Source organism: Ictidomys tridecemlineatus, chromosome 9 (assembly GCF_052094955.1).
Source record: "Ictidomys tridecemlineatus isolate mIctTri1 chromosome 9, mIctTri1.hap1, whole genome shotgun sequence".
Lineage (NCBI taxonomy): Eukaryota > Metazoa > Chordata > Mammalia > Rodentia > Sciuridae > Ictidomys > Ictidomys tridecemlineatus.
Window position 1 is genome coordinate 40,853,634 of NC_135485.1, and position 26,115 is coordinate 40,879,748.

Here is a 26,115-nt window from a genome sequence, read left to right on the forward strand (position 1 = left end):
AGCAGCTCAGTAACCAGTAAACTTGATCGAAAATTGATAGCACATGTTTCTATAGGGACAGAGAAGACTGTCTTTAGTGGTAATTCTTTTGTATTCACTGTTATTTAAAAAATACAACGCCAGCTGGGCATGGTGGCCCGCTCCTGTAATCTCAGTGGTTTGTAAGTCGAAGAGAGGAGGAATGTGAGTTCAAAGTCAATCCCAGCAACTTAGCAAGGCCCTAAGCAACTTAGGGAGACCCTGTCTCTAAATAAAATATAAAAAGGGCTGGGTATATGGCTCAGTGGTTAAGAGCCACTGGGTTCAATACCTGCTACCAAAAAAAATTAATAATAATAATACATGAATATTTTAGTTATACTGTCCAGACATTAGAAATTGTCAGTAAATATAATAAACTTTAGTAAAGATACTGATAAGAATCTTGGGACATTAGGCTTTTGGAAACAGAAATGCTAACTCATCCTAAAGGTTAATTGTTCTTGAACAGTGGTGTATTCTTGTTAATGTTTCACTGTGGATATGTTATGCTTTTTTTTTTGAGTAAAGAGCATATTATTAATGCAGTTACATGTTTAATGTTTCATTAAGTATATTTGTCATCACTTGTTAGTGAACCATTTTATATCGAGAGAACTTCTGTATATGAAAACAAGTCAGAGCCACATTAAAATAAATGAAATAATAAAAATAAACTTAAATCAAGTATAATAGTATCTTAGTGTTATCAATGCATTAACCTGAGACCTAAACTTTTTCTTTCTTACTCCTTGAGAAGTTCTTGTATTATCTCATTAAAAACATTTTTAGGGCTGGGGATATAGCTCAGTTGGTAGAGTGCTTGCCTTGCATGCACAAGGCCCTGGGTTCAATCTCCAGCACCACAGAATAAATAGATGGATAGATAGATAAATAGATAAATAAATAAATTCACATAATGCACATTTAGAAGGCAGTTTCATAGTTTTTAGAAGTGTCAGAATCATTTTTCCTATGTATCTATTAAAAAGTAATGAATAGGAGAGTAATTTTGTGATGCCTAGAAAACTACAGTAGCAGTTATTTTGATCTTAGCTATAAGAGAAGGAAAACTTAAAAAAGAGCAAGAAGGAAAACTAAATAATTCAGAAGATAAAAACAGTTTGGTTCATCTCTGAAGATCTAATTTATTAGTTGGAAACATTCACTTAAAAAAAAAAAGTAAATTTCAAATTAAATACAAATGACCTAAATGCTAAATAAGGCAAAATGTAGTTTTTTTAAAGATTTTTTTTCAATGATCCAAATGATGTTTAAATGAACTTTAAATAGTAATTATAAACTAAAATAGAAACCTGAAAATTTGGAAAGAATTTTTCAATGAATCAAAGTTAAGTAATTATAAATGAAATTTAAATTTCTATTGCTTTTTACTTGCTGATAAGAATGTAACAAAAGGAAATGGGCACTACTAGTAACTCTGATATGAATAGTGAGATAGAATGTAACAAAAGGAAGTTGCATAGTCAGTATAGTTATAGAGAGCCAAGGGAACATCCTTCTCTTTTTAAGCAACTCTTAAGTCTTTAATATCTACTTAATCCAAATAATTCAAAATATATTAAAGATGCCAGGAAAGTATGTGATAAGGTCTTTATATAGATCATTAATAAGCTTGATTAGTAAGTTTACTTTGATATCCTCAGAGGCAAAGAATTTTTACCCTAGGGTGAATATTTTGGTACTTTTTTTTTTTTTCTTTACAGGCTACAAATGTACTTCAATAAAATAGCAGGCAAAGGAAATTTAGTAATTATTTTTTAAATCACCATCATTTTTTTCTACATGACAGTTACTTAATATATTCATTTGTTGTTATTCTCCCTCCTATTTAATATTATAAATTCTTAAAAATTATGTGCCAAAATCATTATATCATTGTTTTTCCACTGAGAAATCTTGTTAATGCTAAAACCCTTCTTGAATACAACGCTCAATCACAGCTGGCTAGAATTGTAATTCAATAATTAGTCATTAATCACATATAATAATACCTATTACTTATTATACAATAGGTACTGAGAATGCAACAAGAAAAGACCCTATCTTTATTAAGTTTATATTCTCCTAGGGATTATTTAAAGACATTAAAAATTTTACTTGAGTAGTACTCCTTATTGCTGATAAATAACATAGATTAATTTTATGAACCCCAAATTATAATTAATGGGCACTACTAGTAACTCTGTATTCACTATTAGCTACTAAAAAAAGAAAATTATGTAAATATTAAGCTCTGTCCTGAAACTAGTGAACATAGCATAATGGTAACCAAAGACCAGTAGAAAGTACTGTTCAGATTAGCTTGCTATTATCTCTACTGCAATTCCTCTTTGCCACTTTAATGTGCAGGATTTTTGTTTCATATTCCTTTGAGCTTCAGGTAGCCATGGCTGGGAAGATATCTGTATCACAGGTTTAGTAAGCTAGAAGCTTATACTTGGTCTTTTGCCTTGAAGTGTTCAGGGATGGTGTCAACTGGCACATTGTTCTCTGTTTTTAGGGTAATTTTAGATTATGTTTATATTCTTTAGCTTCCTGTTTCATTCTATGGTTTATTTTTTTGTCTTTCACATTAACTTTTTTTAAGTATTTATTTTTTAGTTTTTTAGGTGGATACAATATCTTCATTTTATATCCATATGGTACTGAGGATCAAACCCAGTGCCTCACACATGCTAGACGACCACTCTTCCACTGAACCACAACCCCAGCCCCACATTAACTTCTAATTTGAGTTTAGCATCATTCACAAGATGAGCTCTAAAAGTGATATATAAATATTGTATAAAGCAAAGTTTTAGAATAAAAGAAATGCCAGATGACCCTAAAAGAGTTCAAAATCTTATATTAGATCTGTTCCTTCAACCTTCCCCTTCTGCATCTCCTGATTGTTAGTATTAAATATGTGCTTTTTCACAAGACAATTAGTAATTAAACTCGATATTTGTTTTTAATTTTAAAATGGTCTTAAATCCCTTACATAATTTTCATAAGATATAGCACAAAATTATTTAGCACAGTAGAGATTTCTTTCAGGAACTTTCAAGGAACAAAGATTGTTAATATCTAAATATACAACTTCGTTCTAATAAATCTCCACTGTATTAAATTATTACTTGAACTTCATTTTCTCAAGAAACCAGAACTTGCAAATCACCTTTTAAATTTAACTGTACCAGCTTCCTAGCGTTAAAACAAAAATCATTTAAAAGTATGTGGGGGTGTTGAGAAATATAGATTTTTTTTCTGAATATAAAAAACAGTACATTAAAAACTAGTAAAGTTTATTCTCTCATAATTTCTCAAACAGTAGCTGACCAACTAAACATGTGTTTCCACTTCTTGTTACTTGATGCTCATGGTTCTTTGCATGTGTCTTTTAAACTAGAGCTTTAACTTCCTCTTGTGCATGGTTTGTGCAAATTGCAGTTTATTAACTTGTCTTTGTCTTTGATGCTTGCAACCTAATCCATCACAGCTACACTGCCTCGAAAAGAAAGTGCTGTCAAACAGGAAACAGAGAGTGAGTATGCTTAGTGTATTAGAAGGTATTCTCAATGCATGTTTGTTTAATGTCTAGTAACTAGTTATTTGTCTTGAAAAATATATCAGAAATATCAATTGCTTTGAACTGCCAGGTATTGGAGAAAGAAAACCAACATGATGGTAGTGGTATGGCTATATCTAAGAAATAGGTAATATAGGAAATTATATGGCAAGTAGTAAAACTTAGTGTCAGAAATTTATGAAAAGGCTTAACCATCAAACTTTTATTTTCAGGCTGTATTTAGAAACTCTATTTTTAAAAAATTTACAGATATGGTCAGATTTGCATAATGAAGCCAAAGTTTGTCTTAACTGCTAGATCTCCATTTGTCCCTTCTGACCATTAGCAAGTAGTACAAATTAACTGAGAGGTATTGAAGAAAAATGTTTTTAAATATTATATGTATTATTTGCATTTAATTCTAAGTCAAAATATTACATTTTCTTATAAATTTTGAATCCTTTAATTCCTTGGTGTTGTGAGATTGTCCAGCCGTATGTTCTTACTTCTCTTCATGGCTATGATAGATACCTAAATTCAGCCTAAACACAGACATCTCATAATAAGTATGATTAGTGATACATGCATTACGTTTAATTTATGTTTTAAGTATAGTAAATTCTCGGTATGCTTTGCTTTTCTTTATTTTTTCTAGTTTTTTAAGAACTGGAGTTAAGTAGTTCATTTACTGGAAAAAGCAGAGTTTCTAGGTCCTGGAATATATTAAGTTGAATTATATGTAATTGACTCTTTTTTTATAGGGCAAAATGATTAAGTATTGGCAGTTACATATAGATCAACCTAATATACAGATTTAAGGTGGACATGAATGATTCAGGCAGTTTTCTGCAGAAATAAAACAAAATCAAGTTAGCATACTGGTCCTTTCAGTCCTATTCTATGGATCTGTGTAGTTTTGCTTCTCTTTGCAATATGCACTGGAATGGGACACAAATGTTACTAAACAACAAGGACACTGTACATCCTGCCCCTTGTGCACTAAGTAATGTGAGTCCTAAAAGACCAAGACAGTAGGAGGTAGCCCTGATTTATACTCCAGATCTTTTATTTGTAAAGATCACAACTTTCAAAGTTTTATTATTTCTTAGGTCTTCATGGAAGTTCTGGGAAATTAACTGGATCTACTTCTAGTCTAAATAAACTCAGTGTTCAGAGTTCAGGGAATCGCAGATCCCAGTCATCTTCCCTGTTGGATATGGGAAATATGTCTGCATCTGATCTTGATGTTGCTGACAGAACCAAATTTGATAAGGTAAAATAAAACAAGTACTTCTTAACCATTAGCATTACTTTTTCTTTTCTAACAGCAGTTTACGGTTGCTTTAAGTGTTTTCAAAGATTTAGGTTCTTTGGGGTTTCTTTAAGACATTAGCCATGTCTTTCTTTCCAATTCCGAATTGAATCTGGGGAAAAAAAATACTAGTCAAATGGCAACTAAAATGTGAATTATCAATTGAATAACATAAAAGGTTTTTTTAAATTCATTTTCATAAATCATAAAGTGCCAGGCACTATAGTACATGACTATAATTCCAGCAACTCAAAAGGCTGAGAGGTAGAGTCACAAGTTCAAGGCCAGCCTCAGCAATTTAGCAAGACCTTATCTCAAGATAAAGAATAAAAAGGACTAGGAGTATAACTCCATGGTAAAGCATCCCAGGGTTCAATCTCCAGTACCAAAAAAATAATTCAGTCATAAAGTGCTCTCTTAAGTTATTCAAATAACCACAAAGGGAAAATAACAGCTTAACTGGGCTCTGCATTAATCAAATAAGTTTTAAAAGTTTATCTCTGTGTTCCACTTCCTAGATTTGAAGAGAAAAGCCCTTTTGAGTTTTTTTTAAGTATGTTCTGTGGGCCTGTGTTACCTGGGTTATATTGTATTTGTCCTACCATTTTTGGAAGGGGGTGTCTATGGGGTTCTGTAAACCCAACAGAAGCCCAAAGGCAATGCAGTATAATCCAGGTCTTTATAACAGAGGGAATTAATTGGGGATGTTATTTTGAGTACTTCATACAACTTTTTCACTATAGGATCATTTTGGTTTTCTTTAGATCTTTGAACAGGTACTAAGTGAACTAGAACCCCTGTGTCTGGCAGAACAGGACTTCATAAGTAAATTTTTCAAACTGCAACAACATCCAAGTATGCCTGGAACTATGGTATGATGTACATCTATTTTGACTGGTATTATAGTCTGTAACATAATTAAACTAAATAACATGTGGTCAGAGTTTCATTATCCAAACAGAAAAGGAAAGAATGTGTGATATAGTGATCTTTAAACATTTTGTCATGTCATAAAATAATCAAAGCAGTGATAGTTTGGGCACCTGATAGTCCAGAATGTCTTACACCGAAACATTCTCTAATGTTTGTGTTTACTTTCTAAAGAATATTATTAAAAAATAATTTTAACATTTCAAATAATTACCAAGAAAAAAAAAATGTGTATGTGTATGTATATAATATTTACTAACTACACACCTTAAGCCAATCATTTAATCCCTAGTTTTCTCTTCTATAAAGTGGATATAGTGATGCCTGTTCAGCATGCGTTGGGGTGGCATAAATGTGAGGAAAGAAAATAAGTGATTTTCTAGCATAGAAAATTTGAAGAACTTAAAAACACAGTACAAATAGAGTGATTTTTTAAATTAAGGTCATCTTAAAAATGTTTTCCTTAGACAGAAAATTCATTTTATGACTGATTTTCATTTGTTGCTAGAAATGGTTGGGATTTCATTGTTGGTAATGATGGTATTGGTGATAAGTTTGCTTATTTGTTGGTTTATAAGAATTTTCGATATCTTTTTTTTTTCATTTTAGACACTGATGGACCTTTATTTTATTCATTTATGTATATTCGGTGCTGAGAATCAAATCCAGTGCCTCACACATGCTAGGCAAGTGCTCTACCACTGAGCCACAAAACCCCAGCCAGTATTTTTCCAGTTTTGTTTTTTTTTTAGGTGGACACAATATCTTTATTTTATTTTTATATCGTGTTGAGAATCAAACCCAATGCCTCATAGCACTCTACCACTGAACCACAACCCCAGTCCCCTGATATATTTTTAAATGTTCAAGTTTTGTTACAGTGATTGGTGAGGTTTCCTTAATTGTTTCAATTTTCTTTTAAAAATTGTTTTTGGATATTTTCCATTTTTTTGTTGAGCTGCCTTGCCATTCCTAATATTCCTAGCCTCTAGCACTCTCCCTCCCCCCACCATGTGCACACAGATAAATACACCTTCTCACCCCAAAGTAATTCTCAGGTAAAATTCTAATAAAAATGCATTTCATGAATATCCTTAAATAGCACACTAAATTATGTAGCTTCATTAGGAATACTATCATTAAAAAATCATTATACTACCAATAAAAAATCATTACTTTTCATAGTGTATTCTCTCCTAGACATTTTAAGACTGAGCAGGCTTTTGCTATATAAACTAGTCAAATTGTTGGTCTTTTATTATGTAAAGTACCTAAATAATTTTTACAGACTGAAGCAGAGGATCTGGATGGAGGAATGTTATCACGACAACATAATTCTAGCACACAATTGGCTGTGTCATCTGAGTATGTATTTGTTAATGTCTCTTATTTATTTTGGAAAAAAAAATTAACTTTTAGTGGGCCGGGGATATAGCTCAGTTAGTTGTTTTCCTAGCATATGCAGGGCCCTGGATTTAATCCTCAGCACCAAAAAAAACAAACTTCAAATTGAAACATAGAGAAGTGCTGTTCATTGAGGAGTGCAGGTGTTTTTCAGTAACCTGACAGCACTGATAAGATTTTACTGGATTAAAATTGGTGTTGTGTGGCCCTTCAATTCTTCTTCCTAGTAATCACAGAAGATTCATCCAATTCTGACATTTGCTTATAAGAGGCAGCCTTTGAATTGTAATGAATTTCTTAGTATTCATGAAACACATTTCAGAATCCATCTTTACAGATGACATAAAGCTTATTGGAACGATAAGAACTTACCTTCATTAAAATATTTTTATATTGGAAATTGTACAGTAGTAAGTTCATCAATTTGGACATTTTTCATTGAAATACTAAATTTTAGTTATTTTTATATTGTGAATTAATTCACCTGAAGCTTATAATAACTTTTATATTCTTTATATTTTCTAAACAGGAAAGATATGATTCGACAAATGATGATTAAAATATTTCGCTGCATTGAGCCAGAACTAAACAACCTAATTGCATTAGGAGACAAAATTGATAGTTTTAACTCCCTTTACATGCTAGTCAAAATGAGTCACCATGTATGGACTGCACAAAATGTGGATCCTGCTTCTTTTCTAAGTACTACATTGGGAAATGTTTTAGTGACTGTCAAAAGAAACTTTGACAAATGCATTGTAAGTTTTTTTTATAACAATAATTTTAATCATTTCTTAAAACTAGGTACTTAGACCAAGGGGTCTCCAGCTTTCTCTTGGGGTTCTAATGTTTGTATCCCCCAAAGCCTTAAAAATGGGTATTGGTGTCAACCTATATGAACAGTTAGTGGGATGGCACTATGCCATCTGTGCTGTGCTGTGAATCTTGGCAAGTTCCAGAGTAGGTGGCACAGTGGCAGCAGCTGTGTAAAAGAGCCACTGATTACTGACATCTCAGTGACCATTGACTTCATGGAACAAGTCAAACTGTCATGTGGGCTTATTGTTACAATTTTTTCTTATATTCTTATGAGAAAGCTAATTTTTTATTATTTTAATTGATAGTTTTCTTTATTTTAGTAGTTTAATAATTTTATAATTGTATAGCTTTATTTTAAGAATGAATTATTATAATAATATCCAGTAATCATTATTTTTCTTATTCTAGTAGGGTAAAAAAATCATTAGCAACTTATTTTATTGTTTGTTAGGTTTTCATAAGTTTGTAGGTCTGAATTGAGCTGGATCATATCCTTTAAAAAGGGTTTAATCTTATTAATGCATTTACTTTTTAAGTGGATATGTATCATTTGAGTATTTCTACTCTGTAACCTCTCAGTTATAGCTAACTCTTGAATATCCATGCAATAGTGAGAGGTAAAAAAAATATTAAGGACAATTAAAAACCCATGTTGTTTATGTATTTTTTATTTTGGGAGGTTACTAGGAATTGAACTCAGGGCCTCCTACATGGTAGACAAGCACTCCATTACTGAGCCACATCTCTAGTCTTTTTTAACATTTTATTTTGAGACTAGAGTCTGCTAAGTTGCCCTGGCTGACCTCAAACTTGTGATCCTCCTGCTTTAGCCTCTCAAGTAGATGAGATTACAGGTGTATGCCACCATACCTGGCTCATTTTTTATACTTTATGTAAAAATATTAAAAAGTATATACATTTTTATACATATTATATACTCTGTAAAATAATATTTACAGAGTTTCTGAAACTATAAAAGCAATCTATTATAGAAACTTGACTATCTCTTTAATAAACTTGTTAATCCTACCAACATGATTTCACTTGGTATTGGAAATACTATGAAAGTTGACCATTTAGCTGTCAGCCTAAGTCTGACTATAGGCTGACAGCTAAAAGGAAAAGGAAGAGCTACCAAAGGCTAAGATAATGAGTTCCATGTGATACAGATGCAGTTGTAATGCTAAATCATAAGGACACTACAAGTTTACAGAATGTAAAGGCTTAGTTGTTTTTATCAGTAAAATGTAAGTTCATGGAGTACCTCTTGCTTGACCCAGTAGAACTTAGGATATGGCAATAGATAGATGAACACAGTGGTTCAAATGAAGTGCTTAACACACCTGGCATAAAATAAGAGCCTAATCCCGCATAGCTTGTGTAATTAAGAATAGCTTATTAAAAAATGGTCCTGTTACTCTCAAGACAGGTACTAGAAAAATGGTGTAACCTAGAGAAAAGTATAGATTCACATTATCTCCTAAATTTCATACGTCTAAAGGACCTACCTGCTGCCTATCATACATCTCTTTTGTCTATTTTAAATCATATCTTATAGTGTCTGGCAGACTGTATGTTCCCAACAAGGTTATATGTATTGTATACTTTGGCATTTAAAACAAGAGAAAAACCTAGGACATGCAGAATTTGAAAAGGTAATAAACAGGATCTGTGTGTGTTGAGGAAAAAGCATAAATGTCAAATGACTACAGAATGTGGAATGGCACCTGAGTTCTACAGTTCCATCAGGTGCCCAAGCAAAAAGTATCAAGTGTTCTTCAAAGAACAGGACAAGAAAGCTATCCTTGCCTGTACTAGAGCAAAATTTAGAGTCACTTATACATCAAGTTCTACCAAGCTGAATTCTGTGATCCAGAACTTGTCTTAACCGTGTTTCACTTGCTTTTCAGGATTCTTCACACTATGGTGATGCAGACTTGTTCTCTTAAACCTTTAAGAATTATTTGACTTAGTTAAATTACCATGGAAAAAAGTTGAACAAATAATATAACATATGGCTATCATTAAAGTTGTAGTCTTAAACAGTGAATAACCTGCATGTCGTTCTGATGATGGCAGTATGATTGGGTAACCACCTTGAGAGAAATTTGGGTGACTTTTGTTAGAATTTCCTCATTGATAACCCTTTTCTTAAATGAATGCACTATTTCTACTCTGTGCTTGACACAAATCCAGAGAGGATTTAAAACATTCCCTGCAGGCTGGGGTTGTGACTCGGAGGTAGAGCACTCGCCTAGCATGTGGGAGGTCATGTTTAGTATATACAGTAGCCTGAGTTTACACACACAAACACTTTTCCTATTAATGTTCAAGTGTCTTCAAACTATATGTCCTATATATTTTAAATGCTACACAGAGAAATACCTATATGAAGCTTAGTAAGAACAATAGACTAGCATTGATAATTAGTGTTTACTGTGTACCAGGCTCAGATCTAAGCATTTTGCACACACCATCTCATACCACCACCACTCTCCCATCAGGCAGATGGTTAGGCAGGTGAAGTGACTTACCTGAAGTCAACAGTTAAAAAGTCACAGAGCTGCTATTCGAACCCAGACATTGTGGTTCAAGCACCTGCAGTCTTACCACTGCCTTCTCCGCTGCATCCAAATTTACACCTCATGGATATCAGCGTTACTGAAGGGTAACATTAGTAAAGATAATATGAAATAGTTGACAGTACTCACAGGGCCTTCTTATATTAATACCTGAAATAATTATGTGTCCATTTCAAATGTTTAAATTATACTTCCAAATTTGTGACACATTAAACAATAGGAAGAAATTGAAATAATTTGACTGTGAGTAGATCTAGATCCCCTAAGAATTACATAGTTCCACAATTGAAGCAACAGGTCTTTTTCAACGCTGGTGTCTGGATTCTGTCTATATAAAACATCCCCATTTTACACTTGATCACTTGTCAAGCACAAGCACTTTGCTAAACTTAGAATTAAGTCATTAATAGATGGGCAACTTTATAATACAAACCTATAATAGAAATACCTGTCCTCCCTCTGCATTACTATACTCCCAAAGAAAAAATTTTCCTATCCAAACAGAAATTTTAGATTGATGAAAATTAGAAATGGCTATTGTTCTCAAACTTGGCCACATGGCCATCAGTTCTACTAACCCACAGAGATCTTACCTGTACTCTGGTATCTGATCTGCTCTAACACAGAATGGGCAATTGCCCATAAATTCATAAATGATAGAATTGCATATTTATTGTTTTTATTTAACAGTCCTGAAGCTCACAATTCTCCAGTGTGTCTTGTTTGATTTTTCCTTATTCAATCTTATTTTCTTAAATAAGACATATTAGAAAAGTGTTTTTTAAAATCCATACAATTAGTATTTCTTGGTTACCCTTGTTGTGATTCATCTTTAACAGTTCAAGCTATAAATAAGCATTCCAAATATTCTAGGGTACTAATGTTCCTGCCTTCATCTTATGTGCATTTGATTATAATTATATTTAGTTTCTAAGTTCCTTGGCTATTTCTCTCCCCTCCTTTCTGCCTAACTGTAGAGTAATCAAATAAGGCAAATGGAAGAAGTAAAGATCTCAAAGAAAAGTAAGGTAGGAATTCTTCCATTTGTTGCTGAATTTGAAGAATTTGCTGGACTCGCAGAATCAATCTTTAAAAATGCAGAGCGTCGTGGAGATCTGGATAAAGCTTATACCAAACTCATCAGAGGAGTGTTTGTTAATGGTAAGCTTTTGTTCGAAAGAATTTTTGTGACTATTGTTTTCATTATTTCTGGTAATTCAAACATTGGAGACACAAATGACCTTCCTTTTCCATATTCTATAGTCTTATTTTAAGTTTTCTGAAGTTAAAGGTTTCTTAAATCCGAAAAGGAAGCATTACATAAAACCTATTTATATTCAGAAACCACTTACATTTTAGAGTTTATAGGGACTTATCACTATACAAAATTGAAAATCATTTTTAAACACAAAAAATGATCTCCAAGATTATATTTGCATTTTAATAAGAGTCTCTAAAGATGATGAGCAGTGATGTCTATGTAATGTGAACAAATCATTCAGTTCTTTAGGCCTCAATTTTTGTTGCATAGGGAGATTAGTGCCATAATACTATAACTCACTGTCTTCCTTGTCAAATCCCACAATCAAATTAGAAACAGAATAGACATGTCATTTAATTTGAAATAATGTACTGATTACTTATACTCAAGAATTTTAAGGGGCTGGAGATGTGGCTCAAGTGGTAGTGCGCTTGTCTGGCATGCGTTCGACCCGTGTTCGATCCTCAGCACCACATACAAACAAAGATGTTTCCACCAATAACTAAAAAACAAATTAAAAAAAAGAATTTTAAAATCTAAGAAATTCACAAGAAGTGGAATCATTTCATCAGTTGCTTATAACATTTTGAATAGAAACATTTGAGAAAAGATAGATTTAATGATTGGTTGATTTTTTTTTTCTTTTAAAATTCAAATTAGCTTAGTACTGTTTATTCTAAAATAAAATGTGCTTATTAAATACCCCCTCAAAAAATTGGAAAACAGATTTTTTAAAATCAAGAAGGAAGCAAGAATCATTTGTAATCTCATTGTTCAGAGATAACATTTAATTTTTTTTTTATTTGTCAATGGACCTTTATTTTATTTATTTATATGTGGTGCTGAGAATCGAGCCTAGTTCCTCACACAGGCTAAGCGGGTGTTCTACCACTGAGCTACAACCCCAGCCGCAATGACACTTAATTTTTATTCTTCCAAAATGTTCAGTGTCACTCTTCTTCTCAATATATATGCACATATATATTGTGTGGGGGGTGGGGGTGTTCCTGCATGTGTGCTTTAATGCAAAATTTTTTATCATGCCTTACACATACTATTTTGGAAGCTGCTGAACCCTATAATCCTATTGTGCATGCTTGTCAATTAATATGTGTGACTATAATCATTTTAATGACTAGATAGTCTTCCATATTTCATTATTTATTTTAAAAATCTTCTATTAATATGTTTCACTTTGTCTCTAGTTTATTTATCTTTGTGTACTTGTTGAATAATTTCCTTAGGGTAAATTGTAAATAAATAGAATTTCTGGGCCAAAGAGGTTGTGTATATCTCAAGACTTTTGCCAAATTACCATGATATGGTGAACTCATACCTGTTAAGGGCTATGAGCAGTTGGTGAAAGTTTCCATTACTATATATGCTGTATCAGTGCTAGATATTACTGTGTATTATCAACTTTTTTTGCCAGCTGAATAAGCTATAAAGTATTTCACTAATTCAATTGCCTTTCATTTATTTTACATTTTAAGTAATTAATCATCTTGGAGTTTAGTGAAAGATGTGAAATAGGGATTTAATTTAGTGTACTCAAAAGGACCAGTTTAGCCAGGCATGGTGGTACATGCCTGTAATCCCAGCAACTCGGGAGACTAAGGCAGAAGGATCACAAGTTCAAAACCAGCTTCAGCAACTTAGCAAGACCCTATCTCAAAATAAAAAAGGGTTCAGGGTGTGGCTTAGTAGTCAAGCACTTCTGGGTTCAATCCACAGTACCAAAAAAAAAAAACTCGTCCTGAAACATTTTGAATAGTTTATTTCCCCACTGATTTAAAAAGTCACCTTTATGTTGGGCATGGTAGCACATGCCTGTAATCCCAGCCACCCAGGAGGCTGAGGCAGAAGGATTGCATATTTAAAGCCAGATGCTGCAATTTAGCAAGACCCTGTCTCAAAATAAACGTAAAGACAGCCAGGGATGAAGTTCAATGGTAGAGCATCCCTGGGTTCAGTCCCCTTTATTGCAGGGGGGTGGGGAAAAAAAAAACTCATACTAAATTTCCATTTATACAAGGTTCTATTTTAGGATGACTTAACTGTGTTCAGGTTTCTGTAAAGACTCTCCAAGACAAAAAATATATATATTTTTATTTAGTCCAGAAATGTGCTTGATTCTTAAACATACAAGAGAAAAAAAAAAAAAAGAATCACCACTATGCTGATAACTAAATATGGTTATAGTCATATCAGAGATTTTATTTATATTTTTTTTCTGCTTTGATTTTAGTGGAGAAAGTAGCAAATGAAAGTCAGAAGACCCCCAGGGATGTGGTTATGATGGAAAACTTTCACCATATTTTTGCAACTCTTTCTCGTTTGAAAATCTCCTGTCTAGAAGCTGAAAAAAAAGAAGCCAAACAGAAATACACAGATCACCTTCAGTCTTATGTTATCTACTCTTTAGGACAGCCTCTTGAAAAACTAAATGTAAATATATTTTTATTCAGAATTTTTTCTTGGTTTTGTACCTGTGTGCATCTGTTTACATGTGAATAACATGCATTTATTTATCTTAAAGTTGCTGGTCTACTGACATAGGAGAAAGACTCAGTTATCAAAGATGACAGTCTGGAGACATTGCTAGATATTCTATGCACATTATTTCTTTTTATGAAAATGGATTGAGCTAAGGTAGTATTCCCTCATTTTATAGATGAAGAAACTGAAAGTAAATAAACTTGCCTGCCATCAAAATAGTATGTAAAAGCAAAGCTGGGGTGGGAGTGCTGGCTGGGCTTTCTATTATATCAGGCTCTTTCCATTCTTGCCTCATAATGACCAGCCTGTGCCAAGATAAAAGGAAACCAAGATTTGTTTTGTACATTACCTTTGCTTTTCTTTCTTTCCTAACAGAGCAGATCTAATAATAAAAGGAGATGATGATTTTAGGGTACTTTTTTAACATAGCAGAAGCTTAAATGAACCCTTCTAACTAACTTAGCCCACATTATGATCAATCATCTTTTATAATTTTTTCATTTGAAACTAAAACCAAATACATATCTGTTGCAAATAATTCAAAGAAATATTTAAAAGACATTTAATCAAATATAGAAAGCCAATTCCTTATAAAACTGAATCAGACAGCTACTTATTTTTTTCTTTTTGTAACCAGGGATTGAACCCAAGGGCGCTTAATCACTGAGTCACATCCCCAGCCCATTGCCCATTTTTATTTAGAGAGTCTCACTGAGTTGCTGAGGGCTTCACTAAGTTACTAAGGCTGAGTTTGAACTTGTAATCCTCCTGCCTCAACCTCCCAAACTGCCGGGATTACAGGCATGTGCCACCATGCCCAGCAGGTACTCCATTAATCAGACAAAAGATCCATCTCAGCCAGGCACTGTGGCATATGCCTATAATCCCAGAGGCTCTGGAAGCTGAGGCAAGAAAATCATAGGTTAGAAGATAGCCTCAGTAGTTTAGTGCAACTGTAAGCAACTTGGTGAGACCCAGTCTCAAAATACAAATTTTTTTTTTTTTTTTTTAGAGAGAGTGAGAGCGGGGGGAGAGAGAGAGAGAGAGAGAATTTTTAATATTTATTTTTTAGTTCTCGGCGGACACAACATCTTTGTTGGTATGTGGTGCTGAGGATCGAACCCGGGCCGCACGCATGCCAGGCGAGCGCGCTACCGCTTGAGCCACATCTCCAGCCCAAAATACAAATTTTTTTAAAAGGGCTAGGGATGTGGTTCAGTGATTAAGCACCCTCTGGGTTCAACCATGATCACTCACACACACACACACACACACACACACACACATACACACATCCATCTCGCACCTAAAACCTGCATGATGCTTAATGCATTATAGGGATTTTCTTTTAAATTAAATCTAAAGTGGAAACATCACCAAAAGCCTTTACTATTTAACATAGTTCTATCTAGTCCAGTAAGACCTGAAACCTACATAAGAGTTAAAGAATGGAGAGTAGGGATTATCATTGCCAGTATATGTATGATATGTTGAAAATACTAATCTCTGATTAAGGGGCAAGATTCAAAAAATAAATATATTGAAATCCATTTATTGGCAGAAATGGTGGTTCACACCAGTAATCTCAGCAATTAAGTGAGGCCATAAGCAATTTAGCGAGGCCCATTCTCAAAATAAAAAAATAAAAAGGGCTGGAGATGTGGCTCAGTGATAAAGCACCTTTGGGTTCAATCCCTAGTACCCAAAGGGGGAAAAAAATAGTAATGACAGGGTATTGTCTTTATCAGTATTAAATCATATTGTAAAGTGCTTAAATACAGGCATATCAGACAGCAAAATTTCATATTAAAAATTCAAATATAAGGCTGGAATTGTGGCTCAGTTGGTAGAGTGCTTGCTAGCATGTGTGAGGCACTGGGTTCAATTCTAAGCACCACGTATAGGTAAGTAAATAAAGGTTAATCAACAACTAAAGAAAATGTTTTAAAAATCTAAACATACTTAAAGACAACCTGAGAAGAATATTTGTAATCATACTGTAATCAATATATTTAAACAAAGATCTTTTTAAGATCAGTAAAGTACCAAGACTCCAGTATGTAACTAGGAATAGCTCCTGAATCACTACTAAATGTTTGAGAGCAATTAATTTCATTTAGCCAAAAAATTATGGAATAAAATGACAATCTTTCTGTACTCTAGCAACCATGATTTTATAATAATTCAAGATAGCAGTCTTATATACTGTTGACAGAAATGTAAATTAATTGAACTTTCCTAGAAAGCAGTTTGTACACAACAGAGCTCTTCAAAATGGTCATACTACTCCACTGGGTAATTTCAGTTATTGAAATTTTTAGTAGAAAATAATTAGTATTGTGGGTAAGTACTATACAAAAGATATTTATGACAATTATATTTATAAGAGATATTTTTAAAGATATGACTAGATTTTGTCAACTCCCAAAAAAGAAAAATATCCATTAACTGAATAGTGATTCAGTTATTAGATGGATTATTATGTAACCATTACAATTTGTACTTAAGAGAAATCAAGGTGTGTAGTTCAGTGGTAAAGTATGTGTGTAGCATGTATGAGGCTCTAGGTTCAGTCCCCAGCACCAAAAAAACTCACAATATTCAGTGGAAAATTCGAGGTATGTAGTTGTAATTTCAATTGTGTACTTACATCAAAAGATTAGAAAGAAATCTAAAATGTTAATAATGATTATCTCTAAGTGTTATAATAGGTGATTGTTATTTATACTTTCACACATATTGTCTGGTTTTTATACAATGGATATGTACTGTATCATAATATCATTTTGGGTTTTTTTTGTTGTTGTTTAGTTTTGTTTCAGTCCTGGGGATTAAACCCAGGGTCTTCTACATGCTAGGCTAGTGCTATTACTGAGCTATTACCCAGCCCTACTTTTATTTTTGAGACAGGGTCTTGCTAAGTTGCAGAGGCTGGCCTTACACTTGCCATCCTCCTTCATCAGCCTCTTGAGTAGCTGGAATTACAGGCATGCATCACCACACCCAGCTATTGTCTGATTTTTGTTTAATTGTAATGATAACAACAGTCATTCTTAACTATTATTTATTTTCATCTCCTTAAAGCATTTCTTTGAAGGTGTTGAGGCTCGAGTAGCACAAGGTATAAGAGAGGAGGAAGTGAGCTACCAACTTGCATTTAACAAACAAGAACTTCGTAAAGTTATTAAAGAATATCCTGGAAAGGAAGTGAAAAAAGGCCTAGATAACCTCTATAAGAAAGTTGACAAACATTTATGTGAAGAGGAAAACTTACTTCAGGTATGCTTCAGGGTTTTTGGTTTGGGGTTTATTGTTTGCTTACTTGTTTGGTTTTTGGTTTGGGGATTGAACCCAGAGGATCTTTCTACTGAGCTACATCCTCAATCCTTATTTTTTATTTGGAGATAGTCTTTTTGTTGTTGTTGTTTAATTTTTTATTCTTTTTAGATATATGTGATAGTAGAGTATGTTTTTACATATTATACATACATGGAGTACGACTTCCTATTCTTGTGATTGTACATGATGTGGAGTTACACTGGTCACATATTCATATATGAACATAGGAAAGTTATGTCTGATTCAGTCTCTGTCTTTCCTAATCCCATCCCTCCTCTCTTCCCTTCTTTTCTTTTGTTTAATCCAGTGAACTTCTATAAGTCCCTTCCCCGCCCCACATATCAGAGAGAACATTTGGTCTTTGGTTTCTTGGGATTTACTTAAACATCATATTCTCCAGCTCCATCCATTTACTTGTAAATGTCATAATTTTCATTCTTCTTTAAGTCTGAGTAATATTTCATTGTGTATTATATATGCCATATTTTCTTTAACCAGTCATCTGTTGAAGAGCACCTAGGTTGGTTTCATAGTTTAATATTGTGAAGTTGATCTGCTTATAAACACTGATGTGACCATATCACTGTAGTACACTGATTTTAAGTCCTTTGGGTATATGCTGAGGAGTGGAAGAGCTGGGTCAAATAATAGTTCCATTCCAAGTTTTCTGGGGAATTGAAGACAGAGTCTTGCTAAGTTTCTGATGATCCTGCCAAGTTGTCCTGGCTGACCTGCCTCAGTTTCCCAAGTCACTGGGACTACAGGCATATGCCACTGTGCTCAGCTACTTCATTCTTTTGACCATCCTGGCTTGAATATATACTGCTTTTCTTTAAAATATTCCTCTATAAATTCTTCCTGTTTTCCACTTTTAGTACAAGAAGAAAGTTTCATAATATGCAAATCAGTTTAATAAATTGTGAAGAAGAAAGCAATAATATTTCTGTAATTATAGTCATTTCTGCTTATTTTATATCCATGTTTTATTGTGATAAGGCATTAAGTTGCTTCTCTTTTATTTGATTGGATTTGGTTTTGTTTGTTTAGATCTTAGTGTGGAATATAGTACAGTGGGCTTGTAGAGATTAGGATCAGAAATGGGTTCATAATCTGGATCCAGATGAAGCTGTATGATTTGGGGCAAGTTGCTTAATCTCTTCCTTATTTGAAAAGTATAAATGATGCCTCATTCACGTGGACACTACTGTTATTGTCATTGCCATTTTACAAATAAGAAAAATCAAAGCTTAGAGATATAGAATAACATGACAAAGACCTCATAGCTAATAGATGATAAAGAGATTTAAACCTTAACTTAAGCCATTGTTCCTTATAAACCATGCTGAAAGGCCCAGAGATGAGTGAGAGTAATTCTGATTTTAACATCATAGAAGGCCTATTTAGGGATATTACATTTTTGTTAACATCTGAAAGTATAAGAGAGGAGGAATTTTAACAAGTAGGGAGGATGGCATTCTAGCTGGAAGAAATAACATGATCTTAAAGATGAAAAGGGTAATAACAGTTAGGGAATAGTGATTAGTCTTACATTGATAGAAAATTGGGATTTATGAGGTTCACAAGAAAAAAAAATCCTGGAAGAATATATTTCCTTATCTGTGAAATGGAGATGATGATCACAGTACCCACCCTCACCAGGTCCTCTTGAGACTTAAATAGGATAATACATATACAAAGCACTTTGCACTATGCTGATACAGAGTGAGCTTCAATAAATGTAAATAAATGTAAGCCACTATGTTAATGTGTGGCAAATTCTGTTTAATAGTGGTCCACATATTAGTCTCCACTGCTGGATTATAGTTATTCGATTGTAGATAGTGATCTCTCTCACCCTGGTGTTTTCCCCAGCATCAAGCTGTGTTTTGCATCATCACTTTTAGATAAAGAAAAATTTAAACTTGATCTGAAATGGAATTTAAACATTAATTGTTGCATCGCATTTAATCTATAGTCAGTTCTCTACATAATTGTGCATAGCCATATCTGTGTTGGTATAATAGCTAAAACATGATGAGTGTGTTTGTGTCTGATGCTCTTGTAAGTGCTATACACGTGTTTATTCATTTAACTCTCACAGGAATCTTAGGATGAGAAGGTATTATTATTAATACCCTGGTTTACAGATGAACTTGAGGCGTAGAGCAGTGATAATCACATACTTGAGGCCATAGATCTTGTAGGCAGAAGGTCTTAGGATTCTTGCTCCAGAATGCATGTTCTTAACCACTATACTATGCCAAATTCTTAGACAGTATCTCGCAATTATTTCTACAGACTTGATTATGAATTATTTCTATTCATAATTTAATGACTTTTGGGGTTTTTAAAATTTTTTTCATTGTCAATGGATGTCTATTTTGTTTATTTATATGCAATGCTGAGAATCAAACCCAGTGCCTCACACATGCTAGGCAAGCATCCTACCACTGAGCTACAACCCCAACCCTTGTTTTCTTTTTAATAATAGGTGGTGTGGCACTCCATGCAAGATGAATTTATACGCCAGTACAAGCACTTTGAAGGTTTGATAGCTCGATGTTATCCTGGATCTGGTGTTACAATGGAATTCACTATTCAGGACATTCTGGATTATTGCTCCAGCATTGCACAGTCCCACTAAACCTTTTGAAAGAAGAAAAGATAAATGAATAAAGCACTTGTGGTATATCAGAAACTATTTAAAAAATCAAGCCACTGATTTGAGAACCCAGACTTAAAAATTGGTGTAAAATTAAATGTCAAAGAAATGGATAGTACTATACTACAAAAATTTAAATGCCAAAGTATAAATAATATGGCAATTTTATCTGCCCAGTAAGTTGTATACTAACTTAAAGCCTTTATCTCATCATAAAATGCCATTAGCATTTTATAACATCTGAGCAGGAAATTTTCCTTTATTGCCTAGTTTCTTGTGTTTCAGAGTGGTTATCCTACATGTCATACATTGGGAGTTCTTTGGCACTTGCTACTTTTTCTTTTGGTTACAAATCATGTAATTATTAAAATATTGAACAGACTTTTTTCCCACTAACTAATGTGTAAATGAACATAATGGAGTAAATAACAGAGCTTATATGATGGTCTGTTGCACACTGAAGTTTTAAGGATTATGTAACTCTTGTGTAGTAATAAATCTGAAATAAAGAGATTTTCAACAGAGTTAACAATTGGTGACATTATTCTTAGGGGTTGTATATGCTGTCTTTTATGTAAAAGCAAATTCTTGCAAAATCAGTATATAAAAATTACTTGCAAGTGTGTGTGTGTGTATGTGTGTGTGTACACACACACACATACATACACACACCACAAAACACTTCAAAAGTGTAATAAGAAGGTTAACAAGACAATAATAAAAAATACCACCTCATAAAATAGCACCAAGGATAATTAGAATTTAAGACTAAATCTAACAAAAGATGTGTTATGGAGTGAATTGTGTCCCCCCAAAATTCATTATGCTGAATCCCTGATCCCACATGAGACTACATTGGAGATACAGTTTTTAAGGAGGCAAGATTAAATGAGGTCATAAGGGTGGAGACCTGACTATAAAACTGGTACCCTTAAAGGAAAAACTCCAGATTTCTCCCTTCCATGAGGGGACACAGGGAGAAGGCATCTCTTACAAGCCAGGAAGAGGGATCTCACCAGGACCCGGTTGTGCTGCCAGAATTCCAGCCTCCAAAACTAAGAGACTAAATTCTCTAGGGTACACATTCAACAGTATGTACTATCGAAGCCTGAGGTGAATAATTCAAGAGGCATAAGACCTTTATGGAGAAAATTATAAAATTGCCATGTTTCCAGATAAGAATAAGGTAGAAATGACAGTCATTCCCAAATTTAATGATTTAGTGCAATTCTAGTCAAAATCACAACTGTTGATTTGGTTTTGTTTTGGTAAGACTTGACAAACTGATTCTAAAATACATGTGGAGTAACAAAAAAGGCTAATAGCCAAGACACCGCTTGACAGGCAGGAGTTTCCTTATCAAGAATCATAGCTAAAGCAGCATTGTATTGGTTCAGAGATAAAGAAGTAGATAAATACTAGGAAAATAATGTCAAGAGAGAAAAGCAAATCACATTCAGTATGACTCTTAATACAAAAGCTCAAAGACCTGCAAAAGTAAACAATACATGATTTAGAATTGCAAATGTAAAACTAAAGAAAAGGAAGTGATTGCAAATTGTGAAGTGATTGGAGGAACAAGAAAGTGAGTGGTATCTAACAGGAACATAGAGGATTAAAAAGGAGCATGATGAGGTTCTTGTACTTCTTTATAGGTTCTTCTACTACCTATATAGATTTCATTGTATCCTGATACTTTATACCTTACATATATACTGTCTTATACCAGTTCAACATTTAATTTTTTAAAATCACATGTGTGTGTATGTGCATACATCTTTACTGGTATATATTTTTTTAAATATTTATTTATTTTTAGTTTTCGGCGGACACAACATCTTTGTGTGTGGTGCTGAGGATCGAACCCAGGCCGCACGCATGTCAGGCGAGCGCGCTACCACTTGAGCCACATCCCCAGCCCCACTAGTATATAATATTAAACTTGGATATTTATGGATGACAATCTGAAACCAAGGAAGATCTGGTAATTTGATTAAGGTCAATGAACAAAACTAATAGTCTCCACACCAAACTTGTTCTCAGAGTGCTGGACTTTTGCCTTTCTCTCCTAACAGCAGGAATAATACATATATAAGCATATATCACATCGAAGGACCAAATGCTAGTAGCAGACAAAGCTAACTTTTAACCCAGGTATCTTAGCTTTTCTTTAAAGAAAAAGGAGTGCCTTGCTCCCCTCAGCAACAGTTTTCTAGACCTTAAAGATCTATATCATTATTTTCTAGAAAAGACATGTAACTTTTAAACAAACTAATAAAAATCATGAGAGAATATTAGTAAACAAAAAAATACTGAGAAAATAAAATACACAGGAAATTAAGATATGTAATATATATGGAATATCAGTGCTATTGAAAAAGTTGATCACTTCTGTTCACTCTCTCCTTGGGGATCCTCCTTTGAGAAGCCAGTGCTTCTCGAACTTTAATGTACTTGTGAGACAACTGGGGACCTGGATGAAATACAGATTCTAGTTCAGTAGGTTCTTTGAGGCCCAAGATTCTGCATTTCTAACAAACTCCCAAATAATTTCAATTCTGTTAGTCTGTGGCCCACAGTTTGAGTCCCAAAGCTTGAAGATGTAAAGGTACCTTGTTCACAACTCTAAACAAGTCGAAATTATCTGTTGTTTCTGTCTTGGGAGATGGCTGACATTTATGCTTGCAGTTTGAACAGTGTTTCAGGATGTTATTTTTGGCATTACTGTGATGTAATGCTCACTTATCCAAATTCCTGAGTGAAAATACTTCTGATTACACTTAGTAGTAATTCCTAATTTCAAGAGAGGGTGGAAGGAGGGGTCAAAAGGCAACTGGGCAGATCGAACATGAGAGGAATATATGAAAAGAGAAAGGAGGTACTAAGAGGCAACCAAGACAGTAACAAGCTAGATATAAAGTAACAACAATCCATAAGCATATTGCTTCTCTACCACCTTGAGAAAGCAGATTCTCAGAGACCAGCATCTCAGTGGATTTCACTTGTCCATCTGAATCTTATGCAAGATGGGTCTTCCTTGGATTGGAGTCGTGGCTTAGTGGTAGAGCACTTGCCTAGCATTCATGAGGCACTGGGTTAGATTCTCAGCACCACATATAAATAAATGAATAAAGGTCCATTGATAACTAAAAACATTTTTTTAAAAAAAATGATGGGTCTTTTTGGAAGTGAAACATTTTCCCTAATTGTCTAGAGCACAGAGTAGTGAAAAAGAAATCAGGAAACTGAAGGGCAATGTTCTAATCTGAATTTTTTTTTGACTCCATAATATCTTTTATTTATTTATTTTTTAATATGGTGCTGAGGATTGAACCCAGTACCTCACACATATGAGACAAGTGCTCAACTTCTGAGCTACAACCCCAGCCCCTAATCTGAATTTTATACCTGCCTCCATTTAATTTTAAACAGTTAGCTTTTCCTGGCTGCCTTTAAATTACACATTGCCCTGTAATTCTCTCATAAGAGCCTATTATTTCCCTTCATGGCACTTACCATAATCGATTTGTCTGTTTTACTTCATTAGTATCTTGTTTCCTCTACTTAGACCACAGGCTCTGTGAGGAGAATCAAAGACTATTCTGTGTGCCAGTGTCTGTCTAGCAAATATGAGTACTTAATATTAAGTTAAAAAGGGAAAAGTGAAGGCTAATAGTTCACAGCAGGAGGAAAGTGTAACTCATATTTCTGGACTTTGCCTTCAGTGTTATTTTCCACTGAAGGTCCAGATGCTGGAGGCTCAGCCTCCTCTGCCCATTGCTTGAGTCCAGTGCCTGCCCAATAATCTGCCTTTCTCTAAGTGCTTGTGACTACATTTAGCACTTACTCACGTAGGTGCTGAGTATAGGGATTCTTTTTCTATTTCTGAGTATGATACTTGGGATTTAACCCAAGAGTGCTCTACCACTGAAGTACATCCCCTCCCCACCCCCTTTTTGTTTCCAAAGCTGGCCTCTGATTTGTGATCCTCCTGCCTCGGTCTCTTGAGTTGCTGGAATCCCAGGTGTGCAATATCTTCCTCAGCCTTGTTCCAAAGAATGCTTAAAAGGAAATTGGCCCACAAGGGAAAGAAAAATTGTGCTCTGCTCCTATTTCCTACAGCCAATACAGGGCCTTTCACAGACAGTAGCATAAATTTACAAACACTGTGAATTGAACTAAGTTTATGGAGGGACCTAACTAAATAATGTTCCCTATAGAATTCAGATATGTTCTCTGTGGGAGGAAAGTTTCTGAATCTACTTTTGTAAGCTCCTCTGCTAGACCTTGAGAGCCATAGAGTCTACCAAACCCTTCTGGTTAATAAAACTTGACTTTTCATAATGATAGGAGTATGCCTGGACTAAGGCACATTATCAAGATTGGCATAACCCATTGGCTCTCAACTGGCTTCAGATTAAAACCACTAGGAAAATGTTTACAGATACTGATATCTGTGCCCCAGGTATTTCATAAATCTCTCAGGTGACTCTAGTGGATACCTAGGGCTGAACTGATCAGAGTCAGCCACGACAATTCCATTCTCCCTTTGCCCCTATTTGGTGTAGGAGTGTGCATCTGTGTGATTCAACGAAATGAAAAAGAACTGCTAAGGGATCCTAGAAAAGATTTCCCACCCTGATAAAAGGGGAAGTTCCTATGGCATGCAAGGCCTTTTGCCTTCCTCTCTTCTTCCTTCTTGGAATGTTGTTGAGAAGAGGAGCTCTTCAGAGCTGTAGCAGCTCTGATGTGAAGAGGTTGGCCAGCACACAGCCCACAGAGCAACAATGCAGGCACCCTCCATTGTAGCATTCTCTTTATATGAGCTAACTCAGTCTCTCTATTATTTACACCAACAGTAGTCAATGGTACTGTGACTTGCATAACTCCTTTTTCTTCCTACTTATAATCTTTATTCATTCTTTCATTCATAATTTATCAATGTAAGTTGTTGCATCATGGTTAAAAGCATGAACTTTGCCATCAGACAGCCCTAGCCTTGAGTTGGGCCTTACATACCTGTTAGCTGCATCGCTTTCTCTGTTTTGTTCCTCCTCTTATAGAAACAGTGATATCTATGTCACAATTCCATTATAACAATAAAATGAAAGGATATGCAAAAAGGAGCACATTGCTTGACACTGTACTCAATCAATCAGCCATTTTTATTACACGCCTGCTCTATACTCAGAACTTCCTCTTGTTCCACTGAGTCAAAAAAAATTGGCTATTTACTCAGAATAAGCAATAGTGTTGCATTTGATTATTAAATACTATCCCAGGATTTTTCTAAGGAAACATAGTTAAGAGTCTTATTATTCACAAATTATACATTAGATTGTCCATATACCAAAGTGTGAGATCTATAACAGGATAATGATTTGTTTTCCCCAAGTTTCTTATGAAAAGAAAAAAAAAATCAGTCTGGTTTTAGTCACTTGCAACTGAAACCAGAAGGTGGGAGTAACTGTGGACACTATTGTGGGTTAGAGAACCAGTATTTTGTTTGATTCATGGTTTTGCAAACTCAGTTTTACTCCTCAAGAGAGGTAACGAGTTGTTTTTGCATTAGATGCACTAGCATGTTAATTTTAAAGTCAGGTTTCAATAGTGCTTTAGAGCTAAGTAGAGAACAGAAGATATGACCAGAAAAATGAACTAGAACCCTTTCTAGAATAACACAGTGCCCTGGTGGGAAATCTGAAGGGAGAGCTATTA

At 34.2% G+C, this 26,115-nt stretch overlaps 1 protein-coding gene across 5 annotated transcripts in view; it reads left to right on the forward strand.

Annotated features, from left to right (window-relative positions):
* Exoc1 (exocyst complex component 1) overlaps positions 1 to 20,921 on the forward strand; it is a 50,732-nt gene extending 29,811 nt beyond the window's left edge. For 3 of the 5 annotated variants that reach the window (XM_021722814.3, XM_021722815.3, XM_078021312.1), the window contains 9 exons: positions 3,521 to 3,565; positions 4,699 to 4,862; positions 5,666 to 5,773; positions 7,120 to 7,196; positions 7,765 to 7,993; positions 11,614 to 11,797; positions 14,146 to 14,345; positions 17,481 to 17,675; positions 20,227 to 20,921. In XM_021722814.3, coding sequence (XP_021578489.1) covers positions 3,521 to 3,565; positions 4,699 to 4,862; positions 5,666 to 5,773; positions 7,120 to 7,196; positions 7,765 to 7,993; positions 11,614 to 11,797; positions 14,146 to 14,345; positions 17,481 to 17,675; positions 20,227 to 20,379 — 1,355 coding nt within the window. In that variant the 3' untranslated portion in view covers positions 20,380 to 20,921. The remainder of the gene's footprint in view (positions 1 to 3,520; positions 3,566 to 4,698; positions 4,863 to 5,665; positions 5,774 to 7,119; positions 7,197 to 7,764; positions 7,994 to 11,613; positions 11,798 to 14,145; positions 14,346 to 17,480; positions 17,676 to 20,226) is intronic. The other 2 variants (XM_021722816.3, XM_005320021.4) reach the window with 1 other exon arrangement.
* The last annotated feature ends 5,194 nt before the right edge of the window (positions 20,922 to 26,115 follow it).